The following is a 20,369-nucleotide window of genomic DNA, read 5'->3' as shown; positions in this document are numbered from 1 at the left end:
TTTCCATTTCTACAATGAAAGATAATCAGGATAGATCCTGAGACTAGGTCCTATGACTGGGCATGAAATCAGCTAGATGTTTTCTCTGAACAAACCGGAAACTCAAATGTGCTTCAGGGTGGAGCATAACCCCATTATTATTACTATGGCAAAAGCATATGACATCACACGATAGTGGCAAGAGCACTTAATCGAGACCCAGGTAAAAGGAGGCGATAGTTGATTCTTTGCCATTTTCTTGCTGCTTATAATGAACATGTCCATTTCTCTGAGATTCAGTTTAAATAATGTCTGCCCTGTTTATACTAAAGGATTATTGTGCACCTCAAGAAGGACAATGCACGTAAAAGGGTCTTTTTACATTACAAAACAGTATTCAAATATAGATCGTTATGGTGCCAGAAGTCTTAGTCCAAATTTTTTACGATGTTAATCAAAGAGTGATTATAGTTATATTACACGTGATTAGTATTATGACCTATCATACTTTCAGATTTGACTAGTATCACAAGCAGATTCCTTTAATAATGTTTCTTGGTGATTAATCTGCTTTCTAAGAGAAAAATGACTATTAATGCAAATGCAAAATCTCTATTAACTGATCAATAGAGGTATTTCTTGAGATAGGCTAATATACTAAGGATTGTTTTTCCATTCAGTTGGAAGAATTAGACTCGTGGGAAGAAAATATGTGCTTCATTTCTAATGTCAAGGACTCAAGTCTGAAGATCCTTAGAAAACACACTCCACTTGATTACAAGGGAAATTTAAGTATATTTCAAACCAGACACAGATTTGGAAACTGAAATTATAACATGCACTTGAAAGTATACAGGCAGCAGCAGTTTGTCTAAACTGGCAAATATAGAACAGAGACTAGGGCTGGGGGAGAAGAATGAAGAAAAAGCACATTGGCTTAGGAAAGATCACTGAAAACTGGCATTAGGTTTTTGCATTCCTGCAAAGGTCTGTAGGAATAAAAATTCTGTAGCCATTTTATCACTGGCTTCCATTGTAATTCTGAGCTCATAAGGGAAATCAGAGGTTTCCAAGATATGAATCACATTTCCATCAACTCATTCAATCATCTCACACATACTAAGGACTCTGTGCGTCTGCCACTTAGTTGGGTACCAGAGACAAAGGTAAATACATGACATTCTCTGTGTTCAAGGGGCTTAATCTATCCTTGATGGAACAGAAGCTCATAATTGAGTAACTAATGAGCTCTAACAATGGGGCAGGCTCTGCTTAGGAATTCTAACATTCTTCCCATTCTGGTATCTCCTCTACATTCCACACTCCGGTCCAGGTCACAGGAGAACAGCTACTCAAATATACAACCAATCCATGAGATCATTTCATAAGAATTTTGACGTTCATACGTACTGAAGTAAGTTACAAAAATTATTCTCATTTCATAAGAGTTCGCACTGAAACCACTGAATATAAATGTGGAAGAGTGGTTGCCCCTGCTTCAAAGCTATCATGTAACCCAACAACTCAATGAGTCACACAGAACTGCTTTTTTTCACAGAGATCTTTAGTAATGAATGCAATCACTTTTTTAAAAAACTCTGTTACTGTCCTGGATACCGTAATACCATTCTTATTAAATCTGTTGACTGGCTTTTAAATGAAAACTGGTGATAAGACATTTAGGACCTGGTTGGAAAAATATCACATTGGTAATTTGATTCCAATTCCAGCGGGATTTCTATTTTCATAGTTCCCTTGAAGCGAAAAGCTGAACTCTGGGCAGTGGCCTGGATAACACACATGTACAAGATATTGAGGTGCGTGAGATGGATTACTGCCATAAAACTACTAGTTGCAAAAACACCGAAAATACAATTCAAACAGGCCGGTTTTTACATCCCTCCTAACTGGAGAGTAAAAATCATCTGCCCCAGCCTAGGTCTAGATCATAAAAATTCTTTCTTCTGTTTCTATCTAAAATAAATGTGTTCAAATTCAAAGAATAAAACCTGCCCTTATGAGAAACATGGTATTAAAGACAAGCCTTAGTGCGGCAGCCACTCTACCTCTGAGCAGAGAGAATGCAGCAACGCTGACTCTCACGTGTGGGTCCGTCAGACACGGACACCACACGCGGTTCCGAGTCTCCTCGGCCCTTGCTGACATCCGGAGGCCCCCATCCGCCGCCTGAAAATACACTAACTCATTTTCAAGAATCACTTGGGGAATCTGTTCTAATGCAGATTTCTAGATCCTATTCCTCCCTCCCCCAACAAAGATTCTTAATTCAGAAAGTTTATAAGGTGTGTCTTTGACATACAGCATTTTTTAGCAAGAATTCCTAAGTTATTTGTAAATCCTTAGACCCCATCTTGAGAAACATCACTAAGTGGTCGTGACAACAAAAGATTATGACCCCTGAAAAAAGCTGAGAAGTTTTATTCTTTGGAAGATTTATTTTAATACACGAGTAGAGCAATCATTTTACATAAATTGGGGCAGTCACAAAGGATTCACGGAAGCTCTTTCCACCTGTCTTAAAAATTACCTCAACACGCCATCCTCCTCACTGAGGGCAATTAATTTGCCTCTCAGTTACCAAGACAGTCGAGGCAACCCAGTTTGAAACATCTCAGCTCCCTGCCGGCTGCCTGCGAGCTTCTCTCTCTGCTCCCACTTTTACCTCTTTCCCATTAGTCTCAAGCCTAAACCCTCCACCAGTGCTCTGGTCCCGTCGGCCTGGGCACTGCTCTAGCAAGCATCCTGTCTCTGGGATTTCCCTCTCTACTTTTCAAGCTTCCTCTTTAACCCAAAGATGTGATTAAATCTCTACTCAACAACAAAAATTCCCAAAGCACAAGCACCACACGCACCTGTGAACACCGCCCTCTCTCCTTCTCGTCCAAGCTCCCAGGGGGCACCGTGCACCCCGCCTCAGCCTCCCCACCTGTCCCCGACCCCTCACCTGAGAGGATAAATACCACATCTGCCCCACGTCCACCCTGCCCTCCCCAGACACCACCCGCACAGGTGTCCAGGGCCAAATGCAAGGACACTTCCCTGCCCTCTTTCTGGACTCCCCCCACCTCACCCAGCACCTCTGGCCACTGCTGCTCTCTTGGCTTCTCTGGGTTTCTCTCTCCTATGCACCGTCCTTCTCCCTCCTCTGCCTGCCCTTCAGCTTGCTGCTTCTCAACCACGGCAGGCCACCCTCGGCAGTCTCATGGACCTGTGGCTTTAACTGCACGTGCACACTGACCCCCACCAGACCTGTTCCCCCCATCTCTCCCTCTAATGGCAGAGCTGCAAGCCTACGTGCAGGCTGAACATAACCACAGGCATCTCAAAATCCGCATGGTCAAAACTTACCTCCTCACCTTCCACCATCCCAAACCTGCCCACGTGGACCATGTCCATTCAGCCACCCAAGTCAGAAACCTGGAATTCACCTGACTTTTCCCTCTCCTCCCTCCACAAACGCTTACTGGGCAGAACTGAAAAGCATGGTAGAGTTGACCGGATGGAAGAGTTTGAACTAGGTCTTTAACAACAAGAACTGAATGTGCAGAAATGGGGGCAGAGGCCTTCCCAGGGGCCCATGGGTGCAACACGTACACCCCATAAAGGTAAATTCAGGAACAGCGAGAAGCTTGGTTAAAGTGAGGAGTAAATGAAGGTGTGAAAGGCTAAAAAGAGAGCATCCTCCTATCCTGAAAACCTTGGCTATGAAGTGAAACATTCATTGTTTTGACTCCACTGCTTCCTTCCTCCTTAAAGGACTGGCTAGGCCAGTCACAGCACCATGGTCCCCTCCCGCAGCCAACAATTCCATACAGGCGGGTACCCGCCCAAACCTTGCCAAACAGACACCAAGGGAACACTGCCACTTCATTTCTAAGAACACTTTCCTTGTTCCAAAAGGGTCTTTCCCCATCTAGATCTCATCCTGTGTGGCTATGGTGCCTGAAATGCCTGCAGCCATCTAGCCACTAGCCAGGGCATCAGGCGCACCCACGGGGAGGGCAGAGCTAAGAAAGATACAGAGAGATGGTGCTGAGGCTGGATATTCCCACGTGGAGCCTGCCCTACTACTCCTGGGCCTGTCCTACCTCTGGGTTATGTATAATTTCTTAAGGTAATAAAATTCCTTGTTGCTTAAAAAAAAAAAAAGTAGGGATACAGGTATAAGTCATGTTTAGAAAACACTGGGTTAAAAAACAGCTAAACAGGTTCATTTACTAGGATTTCTCACAATGTTAGCATAGCAATACACAGTGTAAAGCTTCAAGAACTTGGTTTCTCAAATTTATGCGACCCACCCCCACCCCCGCAAGCCTCTCATCTTGCCTCTTCTGTTTTTGCAGTATACCTAAAAGCATCTCTGAAATTAAGTGTTTATGGATCATAGCGTAGAAAACTGATTTTTCCTAGAACAGATGAAAAGAATGTATGACTGACTGTTATGATACAGTATAGTGACAGCAGAGTAGCACAGAAAAAGTGCCATGGGACCCCAGAGGCTTCACTGCCATTCTACGAGGTTCTCACTCAGAATGGCAGATGGGTCTCACATTATATCTCAACTCTAGTAAAATTTTAGTGGCTGCCTGGAATGCTATGTTGAAAAGGATTCTGAGGCTTCATCCAGACTCAGAGGGAAAAAAAAAAAAAAAAAAGCTGCCTTACTTGATTAGCAACGACTGCCAGGAGCACAGAAAGGGCAGCTGTGACATCATTCTGAGACCTCTAACGTGACACTAACTCCTAAACAGATCCTAGAACCAGCCCAAAGATTCTCAAGTTTTTTAAAACGTGAATCAGGTTTTAAATTAGACCAAACTAATGTTTAATAATTAAAATGGTAATAAAATGGTTAACTACAGAGGCTCCAAAATAAGAAAGACCTGGGTTTATTTTAGTTCTTCCACTTGCTCCAGGCACATGATTTAGCCTCTCTAAACCTCAGTTTTCCCATCTGTAAAATGAGATTAACAAATCCCTACCTCACGTGGAAGATATAAAAATTTAACTGGGTAATGCATATATGCACCTGCATACAGTGAATGCAATAAATATTAAGTTTAGCTATAGCAATTACTAAGGCATTCACTTTATGACATTCACATTATGACTCTTGTAGTGCATTTATTGGTCCACTGTATTCACAGCCATGGGTTAGAGTAAAATGAATCAAACTGAGGCCATAGAAACCATTTTCCTGAACCCATAAACAATGTCAATTTATAGGCTATCATAAGCAAATGGCAACGACGATTGCAAAGCACTGTTCAAACTAAGTGTTACCTGTCTTGAAGAAGACAGAGTATATAAATCTAACTACTGAGTGATTATTCTCTGCAAAAGACAGATCTCATACATATTTCTTCCAATCTCTCCACAGAGAAGGCCAAGACACAATGACCAAACCAACAGCTATGAGCCTCCCTAACACCTAGAATGAGTCCCCCACACTCTCAGGGGCATGGGGCTTTCAGTGCTAGAACCAAGACAGTTCTGAGCAAACCAGGACAACTGGTCACCCTACAAACAAATGAGCAGGTGAAGTCCCAACAGTTGGCTCTGAGTCTGGCTGTGCTGCTCAGAACTGAAACAGAATGAGTTCATGAAATACTATTTTCCCTTAAAAGAAATCAGGGCTCTTTGTGGAGAAATGGCTAATTCCAGGTGTGAGCAGAAAATGCTCCAAATGAACCTGAAATATCTTATTATACCAGATAGCAAGAAAACTCTCAGACTTAGTAGGGCCATATCAAAAGGACTCAGGAGCCAACTTGAAAAGGTTCCCACTGGGCAGAGATGGGACTGCCTAAGCTTCAAAAAAGATAATAATTACAATTAATTGAAACGCATCAAATACATTCAAATCCATGAGTTCACAATATTTTTTTAAACACGTAACTAATTGGTCACCTTCAGAGGATGATGGGGAACCAACTCATTATCTTGGAAAACTGATAATGGGAAAGAATCTAGCATTTATCCTGCTTTTCTATAGAACTATACCACTGTGCAACCAAATAGTAGATGATGGAAAAAATGTCTCTTTTAAAAAAATATTCAAACCAATAAATAAGACAAATGACAGAATTAAAACATCCCTATTTGTCACCCCCCCAAAATTAATAGATCCAGGTATTGAGGATCAACAGCTACTAACATCACAAAAAGAAAGACAACCAGATATTATGTGCCTCCCCATGAAAGGTCACACCACCACCTACAGTCCTGCCAAAGGAGTCAAACACAAGTCTGATCAGGTCTCTGGGTCCAGTGTCAATTTGCAGGACATGCAAAGGAGGAAGGAACAAGCTGAGCTGTATCATTCATATGCAGCCAGCAAAATCCAGACTATAGGACACTACAGGACAACTGCTCCAGGTTCTTCAATAGATAACCCATAGGGAAAAGAAAAGGATACTGGGAAGACTTAATTTTTTCAAATGGGCAAGACTAAACCATAATGTCCACGGATGCATGGTTGACTGATAAAACTGTAACAACACGCAAGGACGTGATTATTATAGAGTCAAGATGGCGTTACTTAGGTGGAAGGGAAGGGAATGCCATTGGGGTGGAGATACAGGGGGGCTTCTGGGGTTTCTGGAAGTTACAAGGGTATTGTCTTTATAATCACTCATCCAACTATATGTTTATTTTGTGTAATTTTTCTGAAGCTGCATCTTTATTCTTATAAAAAAGTTTTTTTTAAAAAGGTAAGAGTGTAACATCTACCATTTAACACCTTCTAATTCAAAGCACTTTTACAAATACTATATTTATATTTTCAAATACTATCACATTGTTCCAAACAACCTCTTAAGGTATTTACTATCTCCACTTTTCAGATAAGGAGACTGGGGCTTAGGAATCTTAAGTAAATCACCCACTGTCACAGGGTTATTAACGCAGAGCCAGATTCAAATTCAAATAACTGGCTGACTCCAGAACCATTCTCTTAATGCCTATGCTCTACTGATCCCCAGGGATCAGTCACTCAAGACATATTTATTGCTTACCTACTTAATCATGCTAGATGTTAAAGACACAGCGGGGAGTTTCTGCCTTCATGGAGTTCAAGGGTTAATGAGAAAGATGGACAAGGAAACGTCCAAGTATAAAATCACAACTGTGCTAAGTACAATGAAGAAAAGGTCTACGGTGCCACAAGAATATATGAGCCTCTCTGCAAAAGTGAGGCTGAGCAGCCCCTGGGGTCAAGCTCGGGCTTTCAGATGGCTGAGCACTGAGGAGAAGTTAGCCAGGTAAGGGCGCAGCGGGGCTCCAGGCAGAGCAAGCGATGTTCAAAGTTGCCATCCAAAGAGCAAGGTTGGCACTTTGAGGGCTGAGGATAGAGCATGAGAAGTGAAGGTAATTATGACAGGAGACCAGGCTGGAGAGCTGGCAAGAACAGGAAGCTGACGGCTCTTAATTAAACATGCTGCAGAAGAGGGATTGGACTGGGTGTGCATTTTTAAGAGAAGGAATTGGAGGAGCCGACAGGAAGGCAGAGAGATGAACTGAGGGGCTACTGCAGTCACCTAGGAGGCACATGATGGCAGCTGGGACCAAGCAGGAGAGATGGAAACAAGCGGATGGATGTAAGATACTCAAGAGGTAAGGAGACAGGTCTGGAGGATGGGGTGCACGTGGGGAGGAAGGAGAAGGAGAGGTCAGGAAGGACTCGGGCTTCTGGCTGCAGGACTTTCGGAGGTGCTTAGTCACTGACGCAAGGAGCAATGGGAGAGGGACGGAGACACTGATCACAAGACAGTTGGGGCCTTGGACCTGTTGACTTTCAGGCACCTCTGAGGGTACCACGTGGAAAGGTCAAGTTAAGCAGTTGAATAAGTGAGTCTAAGCCTGAGGAGTAAATCTCAACTCCGTGTAGAGATGGTTATTGCAGGGGTCCCCGGGGAAGCCCGCCTAAAAGTGAGATACTTCCAAAAATGGGACCTCAAGGATGATCAAAATTCAAATCTAGAAAACAAAGCAACCTCCTGAGCTAATCTAGGGGTTGCAATCTCAGAAAGGTTTAGTGAAATGGGAAAAAAAATCAGAAGGAATATGAGATTAACAACTGTGACTCAGGAAAAACACAACTTCTGGGATGTTTAAGGTGTTAATTCCACACCTAACAAGTTGGCAGGGTTTGCACATGGCCCTCAGGTGTATATTTGTTGGAATATATTTGCATACGAGGAAGAGACCTTTGGGAGGTGCCTTGTGTGTAGCCGCTCAAGGTTGGAGACAGAGAAAGCTCTGGAGCTAGGAGAGAAAGCCCGAGCTTGACCCCAGGGGCTGCTCTGAGCCAGGTACAGAAAGGAGCCAGACAAAAGGGATGGGGCTGTCTTCACAGGAGATGCAAACAGAGACGTAAGCTCCTCAGCTTCTATTACACAGTAAAAAAGAAAAAATTTTAAGTATACCCGAGTGAAAGAAACGAGGCTACGTTCTCAACTTCCAAAAAGCACATAAAGTGGCTTTGGCTCAGGAGAAAAACAAAAACAAAACAGAAGGACCAAGCATGCCTGGATATCCAGTTTTAGGGGACTGAGACAGCAGTAGCCCAAGAAGAAATGTGCTTTTTCACAGACTGGCACGGGTGACAGAAAGAAGGCTCTCTCAAATGTTCTGCAGGCACCAGGAACGGAAGAACATAAGTGAACATATTCATAAACACATAAATACTGCCTGTGGGCTGGCAGAAATGAGGGGAGAGCTGCGGGATGCGGTCCTGCAAGAGCAGACAGGAGCAAACCCTAGACAATTTGAGTTACTGCTATTAATGTAAACTCACTCACACATACAAGGTGGGTGAGAACTACAGAAATTCAGGTAACTTTAGAAATGAGTATTTGTTAAAAATGCATCCAACTTTCCAAGAAGTGTATTCTACACTAAAATGAAAGCTTACTAAACAGATCTTAGTGACCTAAACAAGTTCCAGTGTCTTATTCTAAAAATGCACTATTCATTCCGGTTTCCCCTTTGGCCTCGGAGGCATTTTACTTGGAGTTACCATATTCATTTTCCTCTACATCCAGCTCATGGCGTTCATACATGGAAACCCCAGGCTGACTGACAAATGTACCAGGACTGGCCAGTACCTAGAGTCACTGATAAGCACGGGCCAGCCCTGGGGACAGACTGGCACAGCTCACTCTCCTAACTGCATTCTCCCAAAGCAGCACCTGAGCTGAAAAGCCCACCAAAATGCAACCAAACCCCACTGGGCTTTCTGGAAAGCTCCACTGTGCTTAGAGAAACTAAATAACACACCCCAGGACTAAAGGAGGGTGTAGGAGTGAGTAACTGAACCCAAGCCCTGGCCCCCCAGGGTACCCAGCAGAGTCCCTCAGAAGGGCTGCCTATCTACCCCTGTCATGTCATCTCCACCCAAACAACCAACCCTCATTTAGAAAGTGACCTAACAGTGAAGTTGGTAAAAATACAAGTTCCAAGTTTGCAAGTCTTTCAAAAGCAAAGCTGCAAAAAAAAAAGGCAAGTTTGTATGCCATCATTTTAATACTAACAGCCTTCTACAGACACTTCCTTTCCTAAAGTCTAAGCCCTCAGCACCAAACTTGCTGAGTCACCTTTTTTTAAGTACAATTGTGTGCACTATTCTGACTGCACAGGGTTCACACATTCTAAGGAATCTAGGGCACTTCCTACCCCCAAAATGATAAGGTTAGGAAATGAAACTTAAGATATTTTTAAGAAGGCAACATTCAATTACTAAGGTGACATCGTAGCATGTTCCCAAAGCAAAAGCAGCTTAAGATTCAAGGGAGTTAGAAATAAGCTTCCTGGGAATGACCAGAATTTAGGTTCCAAGCAGACCACTCAAGCTTGGAGACTTTGGTCTTCACATTTGTGAATAAACAGTAGGACCCTTTGGTTTGGGGCTTGAATTTATTATTTAGAGGGAATGTTAAGATACTCTAGAAAAGATTCTTGAACCAATCTGTAATAACTACTGATAATTAACATGAAAGAACCGTCTCACTCAATCTTGACTTTTCACCTCCAGACTCCATTCACACAGCTTCATTAACTCACTTTTTATCGCTGCAACTGATCAGTGTTTCTCCTGAGTCCCTCCCAATCACATTTCCACTTAACATTTCTAAAGCCCAGCTCTGATGCTACACTCCAGAGCTCAGAAAGTGTGAGTAGCTGCCCCAACTACAGACTATAATCCAACCCTACTCTCCAAGCTGAGGACTTCCACAACCTGGCCCAAACTACCTCTGCAATCCTACCTCCGAGGATTCATCTCATACACTCGCCGGCAACTCAAAACCCAAAAAGTACATGTACTCCGTCTCTAAAACGATTTGCTGGGTTTGTTTTGGTTTTGTACAAATTGTGAAAATATATATTGCCGCCTTCAGACAGTTTTGCTAAATTCAAAAACACACACATCATTTCTTAGAATACATTTGCTAGTTTTGATGAGCATTTTTTTTATGTTCAGGTTTAATCGTGTATTGTAGCTTCCTACTTTGAAGTTATCACTATTCATATATAACTTCTTATGTTTACTAACCCTTAGAAATAGTTCCTTCATAATAAAGATACAGAAAATAATTTTCCTTTATGTGTAATCACTGTTTATATATCAAGAGATTATAGGTATCAAAAGCGCCCGTTTTTGAGTACATATTTGTATTTGCTTGTATAGACATAATATACATCTGCAAGAATAATCAACTGTTAATAATGGCTGCCTATAAGGAAGGGAGATTTTTTTTCCACTGCATATCTTGTTATATGTGTTTTTATTAAAGCCATGTGATTGTATAACCTGCATAAAAAGTTAAATTTAAAAATTATGATTAGAATGAATTTAAGGCAAACAAACCTTACACTACAGAGTTAGGTAGATTTAAGGGGGTCTCAAAAGCCAACTTCCTCAAAAACATTTTTCCCAGTAGCTACCATGACTTAAATCCCCCAGTCAAAATACAATCAAATATTCTGAAGACAGTAAGTGTATTATGCCACTATCCACTATCAAATTATTGAGGATTAGTTTATCACATTAGCATAATAAAGGGAAGTCACAAAGAGGCTGTGTATAGTCTCCCTAAGTCTTGTTTCTTTTCCTTTTTCCCTCGAGTAACTAAATCAAGTTTGTTTTACTCAAAAGCACTTTTGTATTGGTAAAAGAACTCATTTAGGGATTCTAGAAGTCCTACCCAAGCCAAGTGGCACCATGGGTTGCTGTGTGAACGTTTTTACTGTCTCTATAAACATCTGCTCTCCCCTCCAGTCTTCTCTATCAGTCTAATCTACTCAGCCCGAGAGGACGGGAACAGGGAGAGTCTGTTCACCTTTGATTCCTCGCCAACACTAAAAACACTGCCATGCACTTAACAGAAAGCAATTAGTGAAGCTCTTAGTGACACCTACTACAAGACTATGATCCCTTCTCTAGGGAACTGTGGTTGAAACTTCAAATCTAAAAATGTCAGTTGGATTCTCAAGTCTGTTCTCATCTCAAACAATAATCCATTCATTCAGGACAAAAATCCATCTACAGAGAACTTACTTATGTGCCTGGCACTGACACTCAGCAACTAACTAGGCCAAAACTGATCTCACGAGATCAGAAAAGCAGATATGCAGCAGATCTTCAGTAAATGTGTAAGAGATTTGATGAACTTCTTGAACTTTGCTATCTGTCTAAACTTGGAAAAGTCTTTAATGTTTCTTCACATAGCAATGGACCTCAGTTTCCCATATGCTACTAATCACCTGACTTGTGGACTTTCTTGCATCAGCCCTCCAATCCTCATTAGTTAACTGCTTATTTTTTAACTTAATGGGATGTAAATCAAGAAGTATCTAATAAAATACAATGTAAAAGAGAAAAATCCATAATTATTATGTGAATGATTGACTTTTTAAAATTTATTTATCTTATTTATTTATTTTTGGCTGGGTTGGGTCTTCACTGCTGCGCACGGGCTTTCTCTAGTTGCCGTGAGCAGGTGTTACTCTTTGTTGCAATGCACAGGCTTCTCATTGCGGTAGTTTCTCTTGTTGTGGAGCACGGGCTCTAGGCACGCGGGCTTCCGCAGCTGTGGCACGTGGGCTCCAGAGCGCAGGTTCAGTAGTTGTGGCGCACGGGCTTAGTTGCTCCGCGGCATGTGGGCTCTTTCCAGACCAGGGCTCGAACCCGTGTCTCCTGCATTGGCAGGCGGATTCTTAACCACTGCGCCACCAGGGAAGCCCATGATTGACATTTAAAGAAGTTATTCCCTCTTATTCCTATCGCCAAAATGTAAGAAATTATTTCCCTTTTTTCCATTCTATGAAGATGCACTTAGATCCTGCTGGTCCAGGAATAAAAATAAGTTTTCTAAACTACTGATTCACTATTCCCATATTCTTCTTGCTGCTGCCTTGGTTAGATCATGTGCTAGGGTCAAGTAACTGTGGCTAGTGAATCTAAGGCTCTTGGTCCGCATGAGTTAACTGGCCTGGCACAAGACCAAACTACGACCTTGGACTTGGAACACCACACTCTGGCAGCGTACTCAGCAAAGGCGGGCTAGCAGCTGCTGCCCAGGAGCAAGCCAGCCCCATGGCATCACAGCTCCAGTCGGCTGGCCTACAAAAAGCCCAAGTGTTTCTAAAGTGGGGCCCAGGTAGCAACTGTCAAGACTTTACCATCAACCTTTCTGACCTTACACAAGTTTTTGCCACCTGAATATACCACTGGATGTTATTTCTACCCGAGATGAAAATTTAGTTTTACCACTTTAATCAATAGTGATTCCCAGCCAAGTAAAATCAAAATCCTTGCACATAAGAGACGCCCAGTAAATATTAGACTAACTGAAGGGGGAAAGCACAGAGTTAGTGACCGCACACTGACATAATTTTCTTCATTATCATCAGCAAACACTCACAAAAGATGTCAGTCATGAGTCCTAACCGCATAGAGTTGACAGCCCATAACTACCTTGTGAAGCATGCAGGAGCATTTAAACACTCCTAGACATGAAAACACCTTTTCCCTTTTAGTTTAGGCTTCTCTGGTTGCCTGCTTTTAATAGTGTACGCATTTTTTTTCCTCTATAGAAGGAAGCCAAGAAGGAAAAAAAAAAAAAAGGAAAGAGAAGGAAGGAAAGATGGACAGATAGGATAGATCCCCGTGTCTGACATGTCTAGCTGACACTAGAAGAACCCAAAATATGTAAGAACAAATGAGGATTCTTTTCTTAATGCTGAATCAAAACTTCTGTAGTGAAGTAGTCACTGTATTGTAAGAGGCACCATTTGGTTCACTCCAAAACAGCCTCCCCTCCACCTATGTTAGATGACCAGTGTGGTCCAGCTCCTACCACCACAGAAAGGACAGTTTATACTACACCACAGGCTTATGCTTCCATTCATAAAGAACATTGTTTTAAAACCTTAAGCATAAATTATTGGAAATACAGCACAACAAAAGACTTGAGTAAACTGCACTGGTACTGTAAATATATATATATAATTTTATGTGAATAATATGCATTTCAATTCTAAGTAACACAACCTAGAAAGTAAACATCCTAGTGTACTTATTTTCTTATTTAACATTGTAGGAATCTGAATTCAAAAAGAAATGACCAATAATCTACTTTCCTTAAATCATACTTCACCTCTTCTACTGCCTGAAATCTTCGGGTAGTATACGTGAGAGATTACATATGCTGCTTCATTTTCTGTCACCTTTAATGTAGTATTTTCTCTGCTTCCTCTACTAAAGCACCTTCCAGGATGATAACCCAAGTTTTACCAGAGGTACAAGTGAGTTGGGAGGTTTGAGGGGATGTATTTTCCAGGAAAAGGGGAGGTAACCCACAACATGAAGCTTCCAAGCCCTCAGAGTGAGCTGCAATCCTACAGCTTTGACCCTGACCCCACCATTTAAACTTCCTGCCCTCGCATATCAGGCACTCTTAATCACTTGACTCTTAGTTACTTTTGGTTTCATAAGCATTTACCACTACCCAAAAGTAACTCCATTTATTTATTGCCTGATTCCCCCATAAGTATACAGTCTCCAGAAAGCAGGGCTGTTGCCTTGTTGATTCAACCCCAGCTTCCAAAATAATACCTGGCTGGCATAAAATACTCAATAAATACGTCCTGAATGAATTACAACGTCTTACAATACTCTAAAGAATTCTAACGTCATTCACAGATCGATAAACCAACTAGTAAAATCTTGGGATCTTTATTTTTTTTATCATTGTAGAGAAAAAGCAAGAGGAAAAATACACCTACTCACCAAGTCTTGCTGAATTAGATATGAAAAAATGGACAGCTGAGTGAAGGTTTTTAAGAGAAATAAACACAACTACGGAATTTGAGACTATGAAAACAGAAGTTCCTGTTCCTTACTATATTGAATTGCTACTCAGCTTACACAACCCTTCAGCCATTATCTCAGCTCTGCATTCGGAACTGACACACTGAGGAAACGGTACTTTTGGTTAAGAGTGTGATGATTTTCACAAAAAAGTAAGCAGGTCATATCATAAGCAAACACAAAACCCAGGGGGTAATGACACTTCCAACAAATATTCTTAGGAAGTTGAGCCACTGCTATTTCCCTTACCCCAGAGTTCTTGGTCAATTTCAGTTTAATGACAGTATCATTCAGTCAAGCAGGAAGAGTCAAGCTACGACAGAATCAAGTTTCTTTTATAGGGCGGTGAGACGGATGCTGGGAGGTAGGGGAAGCAGTGGTTTGGCACTAAGGAAGCTTAGAGCTCATTTAAAATACTGTCCTTCCCTATATTCCCTATATAACCACCGTTCTTTACTATATCGCCACACCTCACTGATGATAGCCTTCCTTTTGACGCAAAGTACAGTGATTTCGGGCATCCCCTTCCTAATCACTGAAACTGCGATACTTAACATGGTGGAAGACAGGACAGCGTGGTAAAAAGTGTACCCAGGCTTGGGCATGAGGTACCGGGTGGGTGACCTAAGCCAAGTCAGCCCCTCTGCGTCAAGCTTCCTCGTCTGTAACAGGGCATAAAGTCATCCCGACAGGGAACGGTTATCGGAACCCAAGGTAATGACCAGCCCAGGGCGCAGCGCCTGCGTACAGCGACCGCCGCGCTCCCCTCGCTCCCACTCGCTAGCTGCAGAGCCACAGCGAAGGTCTGGAAGGATTGTTCAACTACCGAGGCTGGAAATGAGGATGGTGTCGAGCAACTACATCGCCTACTAACGTGCATCTCGGCAAACCCACGGAGCCCGGAGCCCGCCCCGCACGGGGGCCGAGGGGACACGAGCGTCTCCCCGCCGGGCCGGCCCACCCCAAGCCCCGTTTCCCTCGGGCGTCCGCCGAGCCGGGCCGAGAAGACGGGCCCGCCGCGACCCCCGACCCTCCCGGAGCTGGCGGCGGGCGCCGGAAGCGGGCGGGCCGGGCGAGGCTGCGGGCGGGCGGGCGCGCGCGCGGCGGCGGCGGCGGCGAGGAGACCCGTACTCACCTCCGGCGGGCGGCGGGCGGCCGCGGCCAGCCGTCTCCAGGCGGCGGCGAAGTCGGGCGGCGGAGCTTGCGGGCTCCGGCAGACCAGGGAGAACAAGGTCCCCAGCAGGAAGGCGGCCGCAGCGCAGCCCAGGTACAGGCTGAGCCTGAGCAGGACGGTGCCCGGCCCCGCGCTTCCCGCTTCCCAGCAGCCGGGCCCCAGGAAGCAGAGGGGCACGGCGGCGAGGGCGGCCACGGCCACCGGCGCCCGCCAGCTCCCGCCGCCTGGGCCCCCGGGGGCTGCCGCGTCCTCCCGGGAATCCGGCCGCCGCTCGCCCGGGGCTTCCGTGAGGCTGGCGCCGCTGCTGTCGGTGGCCTTGGGGTGCATGCTGCTTCCTGGGCCGCTAAGGACAGGCACATCTCCCGCCCTGCTCTCCCCCGGCGCTGCCCTGGACGGTGGCCTCCAAGCGGCGCCTTCTCCCCTCGCCGCTCCCGCCGCTCTGGAGGCAGAGGGAGTCCGCGCTCATGCCCTCGCCGGCGGCCCAACGAGGGAACGGCTCCAACAGACAACGCGGAGCTCCTCTCGGCGACCCCTCAGCGCCGCCACGCGGCCTCGGGCCCTCAGCTGCCCGGCCGGGCGTGCCCAGGTAGCCGGACCCGGCTGGGACTCGAGCCGGCCGGGTGGGGGCGGAGACGGGGGCGGGGGCGGCCGTGGAGTGCGTGTCAGAAGGGGGCGGAGAGCCACAGCGACCGATGAGCGACTGCGGGAGGTGCCCGGCCCCGCCCCGCCCGGCCGCCCACCCGCGGTGCGGGGGCGGGGTCCGACTCGCCGCTGCCCAGCGGGGAAGGGGCGCCACCAATCCCGGCGAAAACTGCCTTCCTGCGCTCCTCCCCGCCCCTCCCCCAGCATACCGTCTGTTGATGGACATTTTTGCTGCAGGTGTCAGAAGCGTTTGTAATTCTCGAGCTCAGGTGATCCCTTAATCCTCTCCCCGCGCATCACTGACAGGTAACCTCCTCGCATGCTTACAGCCCGCAAAATTTCTGCGCCGTTTGCACCTGCTATTTAAATAGGCAACCGTTCCTGAGCCTCACTTTTAACACAGTTCTCCTAACAACCTTCTCTTTCCCACGCAGCCGCCTCAGGAACGGAATCAGACAAATGTGGAGCAGTAGATGAAGCCTGCAATTCCTTCTTACGGAAAGGCCCAAAAAAGTCTGCCTGGTGCCAGAGGGTGTGCACAGCTGCCATAGTCACTGGCTCCAAGTCCCTGTATTTTTGTCGCCGACGATTCAGTACAAATGCTACTACCCACGCAAGTGAAAGTAGTCCAGATAATTTTGAGAGTACATATTTTCTTCTCCTATCATGGTCCCAGCGTTAATATACAGATAATGCTTACTGAGAAGATGCCAACATGCGAAATACTAGAAATTATGAACGCCAGAAAAGCAGCAGATGTATCTTTAATGAATAAAGGAATTCTAAAGACGTTAATGATAATTTAAAAGGGGGTGATAGAGAGGGCAAATCAACAATAAAAAGGGGAAGAAAGGGAAAGAGGTAAACAGATGAGCTGAAGCCGAGAAGGATACGGGAAACATTAAAAAGCAAAAGCCCAGAACTCTCTCCATGCAGCAGTCATGAAGAATTTCAACAGTTTAAAAGCGCTATTGTTTCGCAATAAATTGAGTTATATCCTGCTTCCCAGGAGACATAGTTAGGAAAAGTAAGCATTAAAATATATTTTCAAATACTGTGACTATACTGGGTTTTTCTATAAGCAATATCTGTCGTTTCAACAGAGGGAAAAATATATAACATTCATACAAAGTAAACTATTTAGTGGATATTTATTCTTTTAAAACAAAGTATTATCGAAGAGGTTATTAATCAAAAGAAGAAATACCAGTGTCCATAGACATAAACAGCCCACCCATGTATTCACATCATTGTAATAAATTTTCCTGGAATGGCATGGATTTCAAGTGGGAGATGAAGTAGGAGGTCTAAAAAAAAATTATCCCTAATATTAAGCTCTAACAAAACAGCGTAGAAATGAATTATTTTATGTACCTATATAAAAATAAATATGTTCACATTTGTCATTTTTTAAAAGTTTATTGGGTTTTTTTTGTTTTTTTGTTTTTTTGTGTTTTTTTGTGGTACGCGGGCCTCTCACTGTTGTGGCCTCTCTCGCTGCGGAGCACAGGCTCCGGACGCGCAGGCGTAAAAACTCTATCTCATTTCGTCATCCCTTATTCCAAAGGAGAAAAAACAGGGTTTAAATCCATGAGCTTAGTACCTGTATTCCATGCTTTTAAAAGTGTTTAGTTTTGTTGCTTTGTGAGTATGGCTCGTATCTCAGCCAGCCCCCTGACAAGTGCAAAATCATTTATAATAATCACTAAAGTCAGTAAAACCACAATCAGTAAAGGGGAAACTATCTTTTATTGAGAGCCCTGGTCTGTAACTCTTAAGACCATGATCTTTCCAACACACCTGTATATTGTTGCCAGGAATGCAGATCTGGATAAATGTACATTCGTGGTCAGAAATCTTCCTTAAAGTATATGTCGTATTTGCTAAGTCAGCATTGACAATTCAAACATTTACTTCAAAAAAAAAAAAAACATTTACTTAACAAGTAGTAGTTGGGTTTCTACCCTGTGCAAGGTCTGAGGGACACTGAGAGGTGGTACGATATACAAGGGAGTGCCTGGGATCAGGAGGTATTGAGGGAGAAGTCAGGTATTAAATTAGAATCCGGTGTTCCCTCCCAGAAGTCGGTGTTGAGTCCTACCACGTCTAAGTTAAAGACCAAATTAAGTAGAGATGCCTTATTTATATTCCTTATGGCCAGCATATTCTGATGGGTTATAATTAAATGCTCCACAGGCTATCTTCATTATTCTCTTATGTAAGATGGGAATGGTGTTTGTCTGAACTCACTGGGATATTATAAGGACAAATTAAGTGAAAATTTGACATTTAAAATATTAGATAGTGTAAATAGGTAGACAACACCCAATCTCTGTCAAAATATGTGATGCATCTTCCCCTTCACTATTTAGTATATTTCTCCTTAAACCCCCTGGCTCTCCTTGAAGGTAACCACAGGATTAGAGAGAAAACCACCGTATTTGCCTTTGACCACTTTGGGTAAAATTGTGAATAGGTATTAACATGAATCAAAAGACCTAGGTATAATTATAGTTTCTCCTACTGATTCAGTGCAAGACCCTTACAGGTCCGTTAACCTCTCTTTTCTGTAACTTTCAAGCAGAGTGTGATTTACAGAAAATACAGATATAAGTATGGTCAAACTTCAAAAAATAAAAGTGAAAAAATTATAAAATACTTTAAAAACAAATAGTAGGGCTTCCCTGGTGGTGCAGTGGTTAAGAATCTGCCTGCCAATGCAGGGGACACGGGTTCGAGCCCTGGTCCGGGAAGATCCCACATGCCACAGAGCAACTAAGCCCGTGCACCACAACTACTGAGACTGCACTCTAGGGCCCGCGAGCCACAACCACTGAGCCGGCACGCCTGGAGCCCGTGCTCTGCGACAAGAGACGCCACCGCAATGAGAAGCCCACGCACCGCAACAAGGAGTGGCTCCCGCTCACAGCAACTAGAGAAAGCCCGTGAGCAGCAACGAAGACGCAATGCAGCCAAATAAATAAATAAATAAATAAATTTATTTTAAAAAAGTAGACTGTTAAAGCTTAAAGGAAACATATGCAGCATTTTGAAGAGGAAGGTGAATCTGAACAAAATTTTAGAACACAGATATATAAATTATGCTGAGTGGGGCTCCTTATTAGTAAGTAAAATTATTCATATTGGGAAACTTTCAGGCAGAAGTGTCTTTGTATTAATCTTCAAAGAGAAAGAGAATTACAAAGGAAAGTATTGTAAACTAAATTAGCTGGTATCAAGATAAAGAATTGACGAGGGTAGATCACACACAAAAAAGGATAATTTCAATTTACTTAAGTGTTGACCTGAAATTTAGGGAAATAAGAGTGTCAATTATCTGCTGTTGTATAACAAACTACCACCAAATAAAAACCATTTTATTTGCTTATGATTTTGTAGGTCAGCAATTGGGCTGGGGTCATTGAGCAGTTAGTTCTGTTCTTCTTGCCTGGGTCACTAACAATGCTGTGATCTCCTGGTGCATAAGCTGGGGCTGCTTGGGCTATGGAGCCTCCATTGAGATGGCTTTGTCTCTGCTCCCTGTGTTCTTATCCTCCAAGAGGTAGCTTGGGCTTCTTCACATGACAATCTCAGAGATGTGATATATACAAGTTCTTTTTAAGCTTTCCTTTGTGTTAACGTTTGCTAACATCCCATTGGCCAAAGCAAATCATATGGCCCAACCAGGAGTTAAATAGGAGAGGGGGCCTACGTGTGGAGTTAAACATTGGGAGGTGTAATTCATTGGTTCCATTACTTTAACACCCCACCACAATTTACTTTGACAGAGTATTCTCATCAGTTTTTGGTGGATCATCCGGCTGGTCACCAAAATCAGTAGCATCTAAGGACTTATCCCTCAAACATGTTAAAGTTCACATTTCTTGTTCCTGTTCTTGTTCATAATCTGCTTCCACCTACCTATGAGATAGAGAAAAGAGCCTGGATAAGGATAGGGACATAGGAGGCAGTGTACAACTATGTTTGTCAGCTGGAAGTTTGGTGATGTAGCCGTTAGCCTTATTTTACCCTAACATTTTCAAGCTATGAAACACAAAGCATAAAAGAAAATTATAAGCTCATTTAGATTTGGATATCCAGTATTATTGGACAGCAGATTATAGAGAAGGAATAAATTGTTTACTTTTTATCTAATTTCTCCAAAATATATGCACGCTGAAA

The 20,369-nt window shown here is 43.6% G+C and overlaps 1 protein-coding gene and 1 long non-coding RNA gene across 3 annotated transcripts in view; one reads left to right on the top strand and one right to left on the bottom strand.

Moving 5' to 3' along the window:
* The window catches only part of SNX25 (sorting nexin 25), a 124,999-nt gene extending 108,883 nt beyond the window's left edge, over nucleotides 1-16,116 (bottom strand). The window contains exon 1 of one of the 2 annotated variants that reach the window (XM_032618403.1): nucleotides 15,507-16,116. In XM_032618403.1, coding sequence (XP_032474294.1) covers nucleotides 15,507-15,872 — 366 coding nt within the window. In that variant the 5' untranslated portion in view covers nucleotides 15,873-16,116. The remainder of the gene's footprint in view (nucleotides 1-15,506) is intronic. The other variant, XM_032618402.1, reaches the window with a different exon arrangement.
* Nucleotides 16,014-17,606, top strand: LOC116746747. The gene is made up of 3 exons (XR_004347860.1): nucleotides 16,014-16,131; nucleotides 16,425-16,493; nucleotides 16,622-17,606. It is a non-coding gene; the product is annotated as an uncharacterized LOC116746747 (long non-coding RNA).
* Nucleotides 17,607-20,369: the final 2,763 nt, after the last annotated feature.

This window comes from Phocoena sinus, chromosome 21 (genome assembly GCF_008692025.1).
Source record: "Phocoena sinus isolate mPhoSin1 chromosome 21, mPhoSin1.pri, whole genome shotgun sequence".
Lineage (NCBI taxonomy): Eukaryota > Metazoa > Chordata > Mammalia > Artiodactyla > Phocoenidae > Phocoena > Phocoena sinus.
The sequence above is the reverse complement of the archived record's forward strand: the minus strand, read 5'-3'. Positions and strand labels throughout refer to the sequence as shown.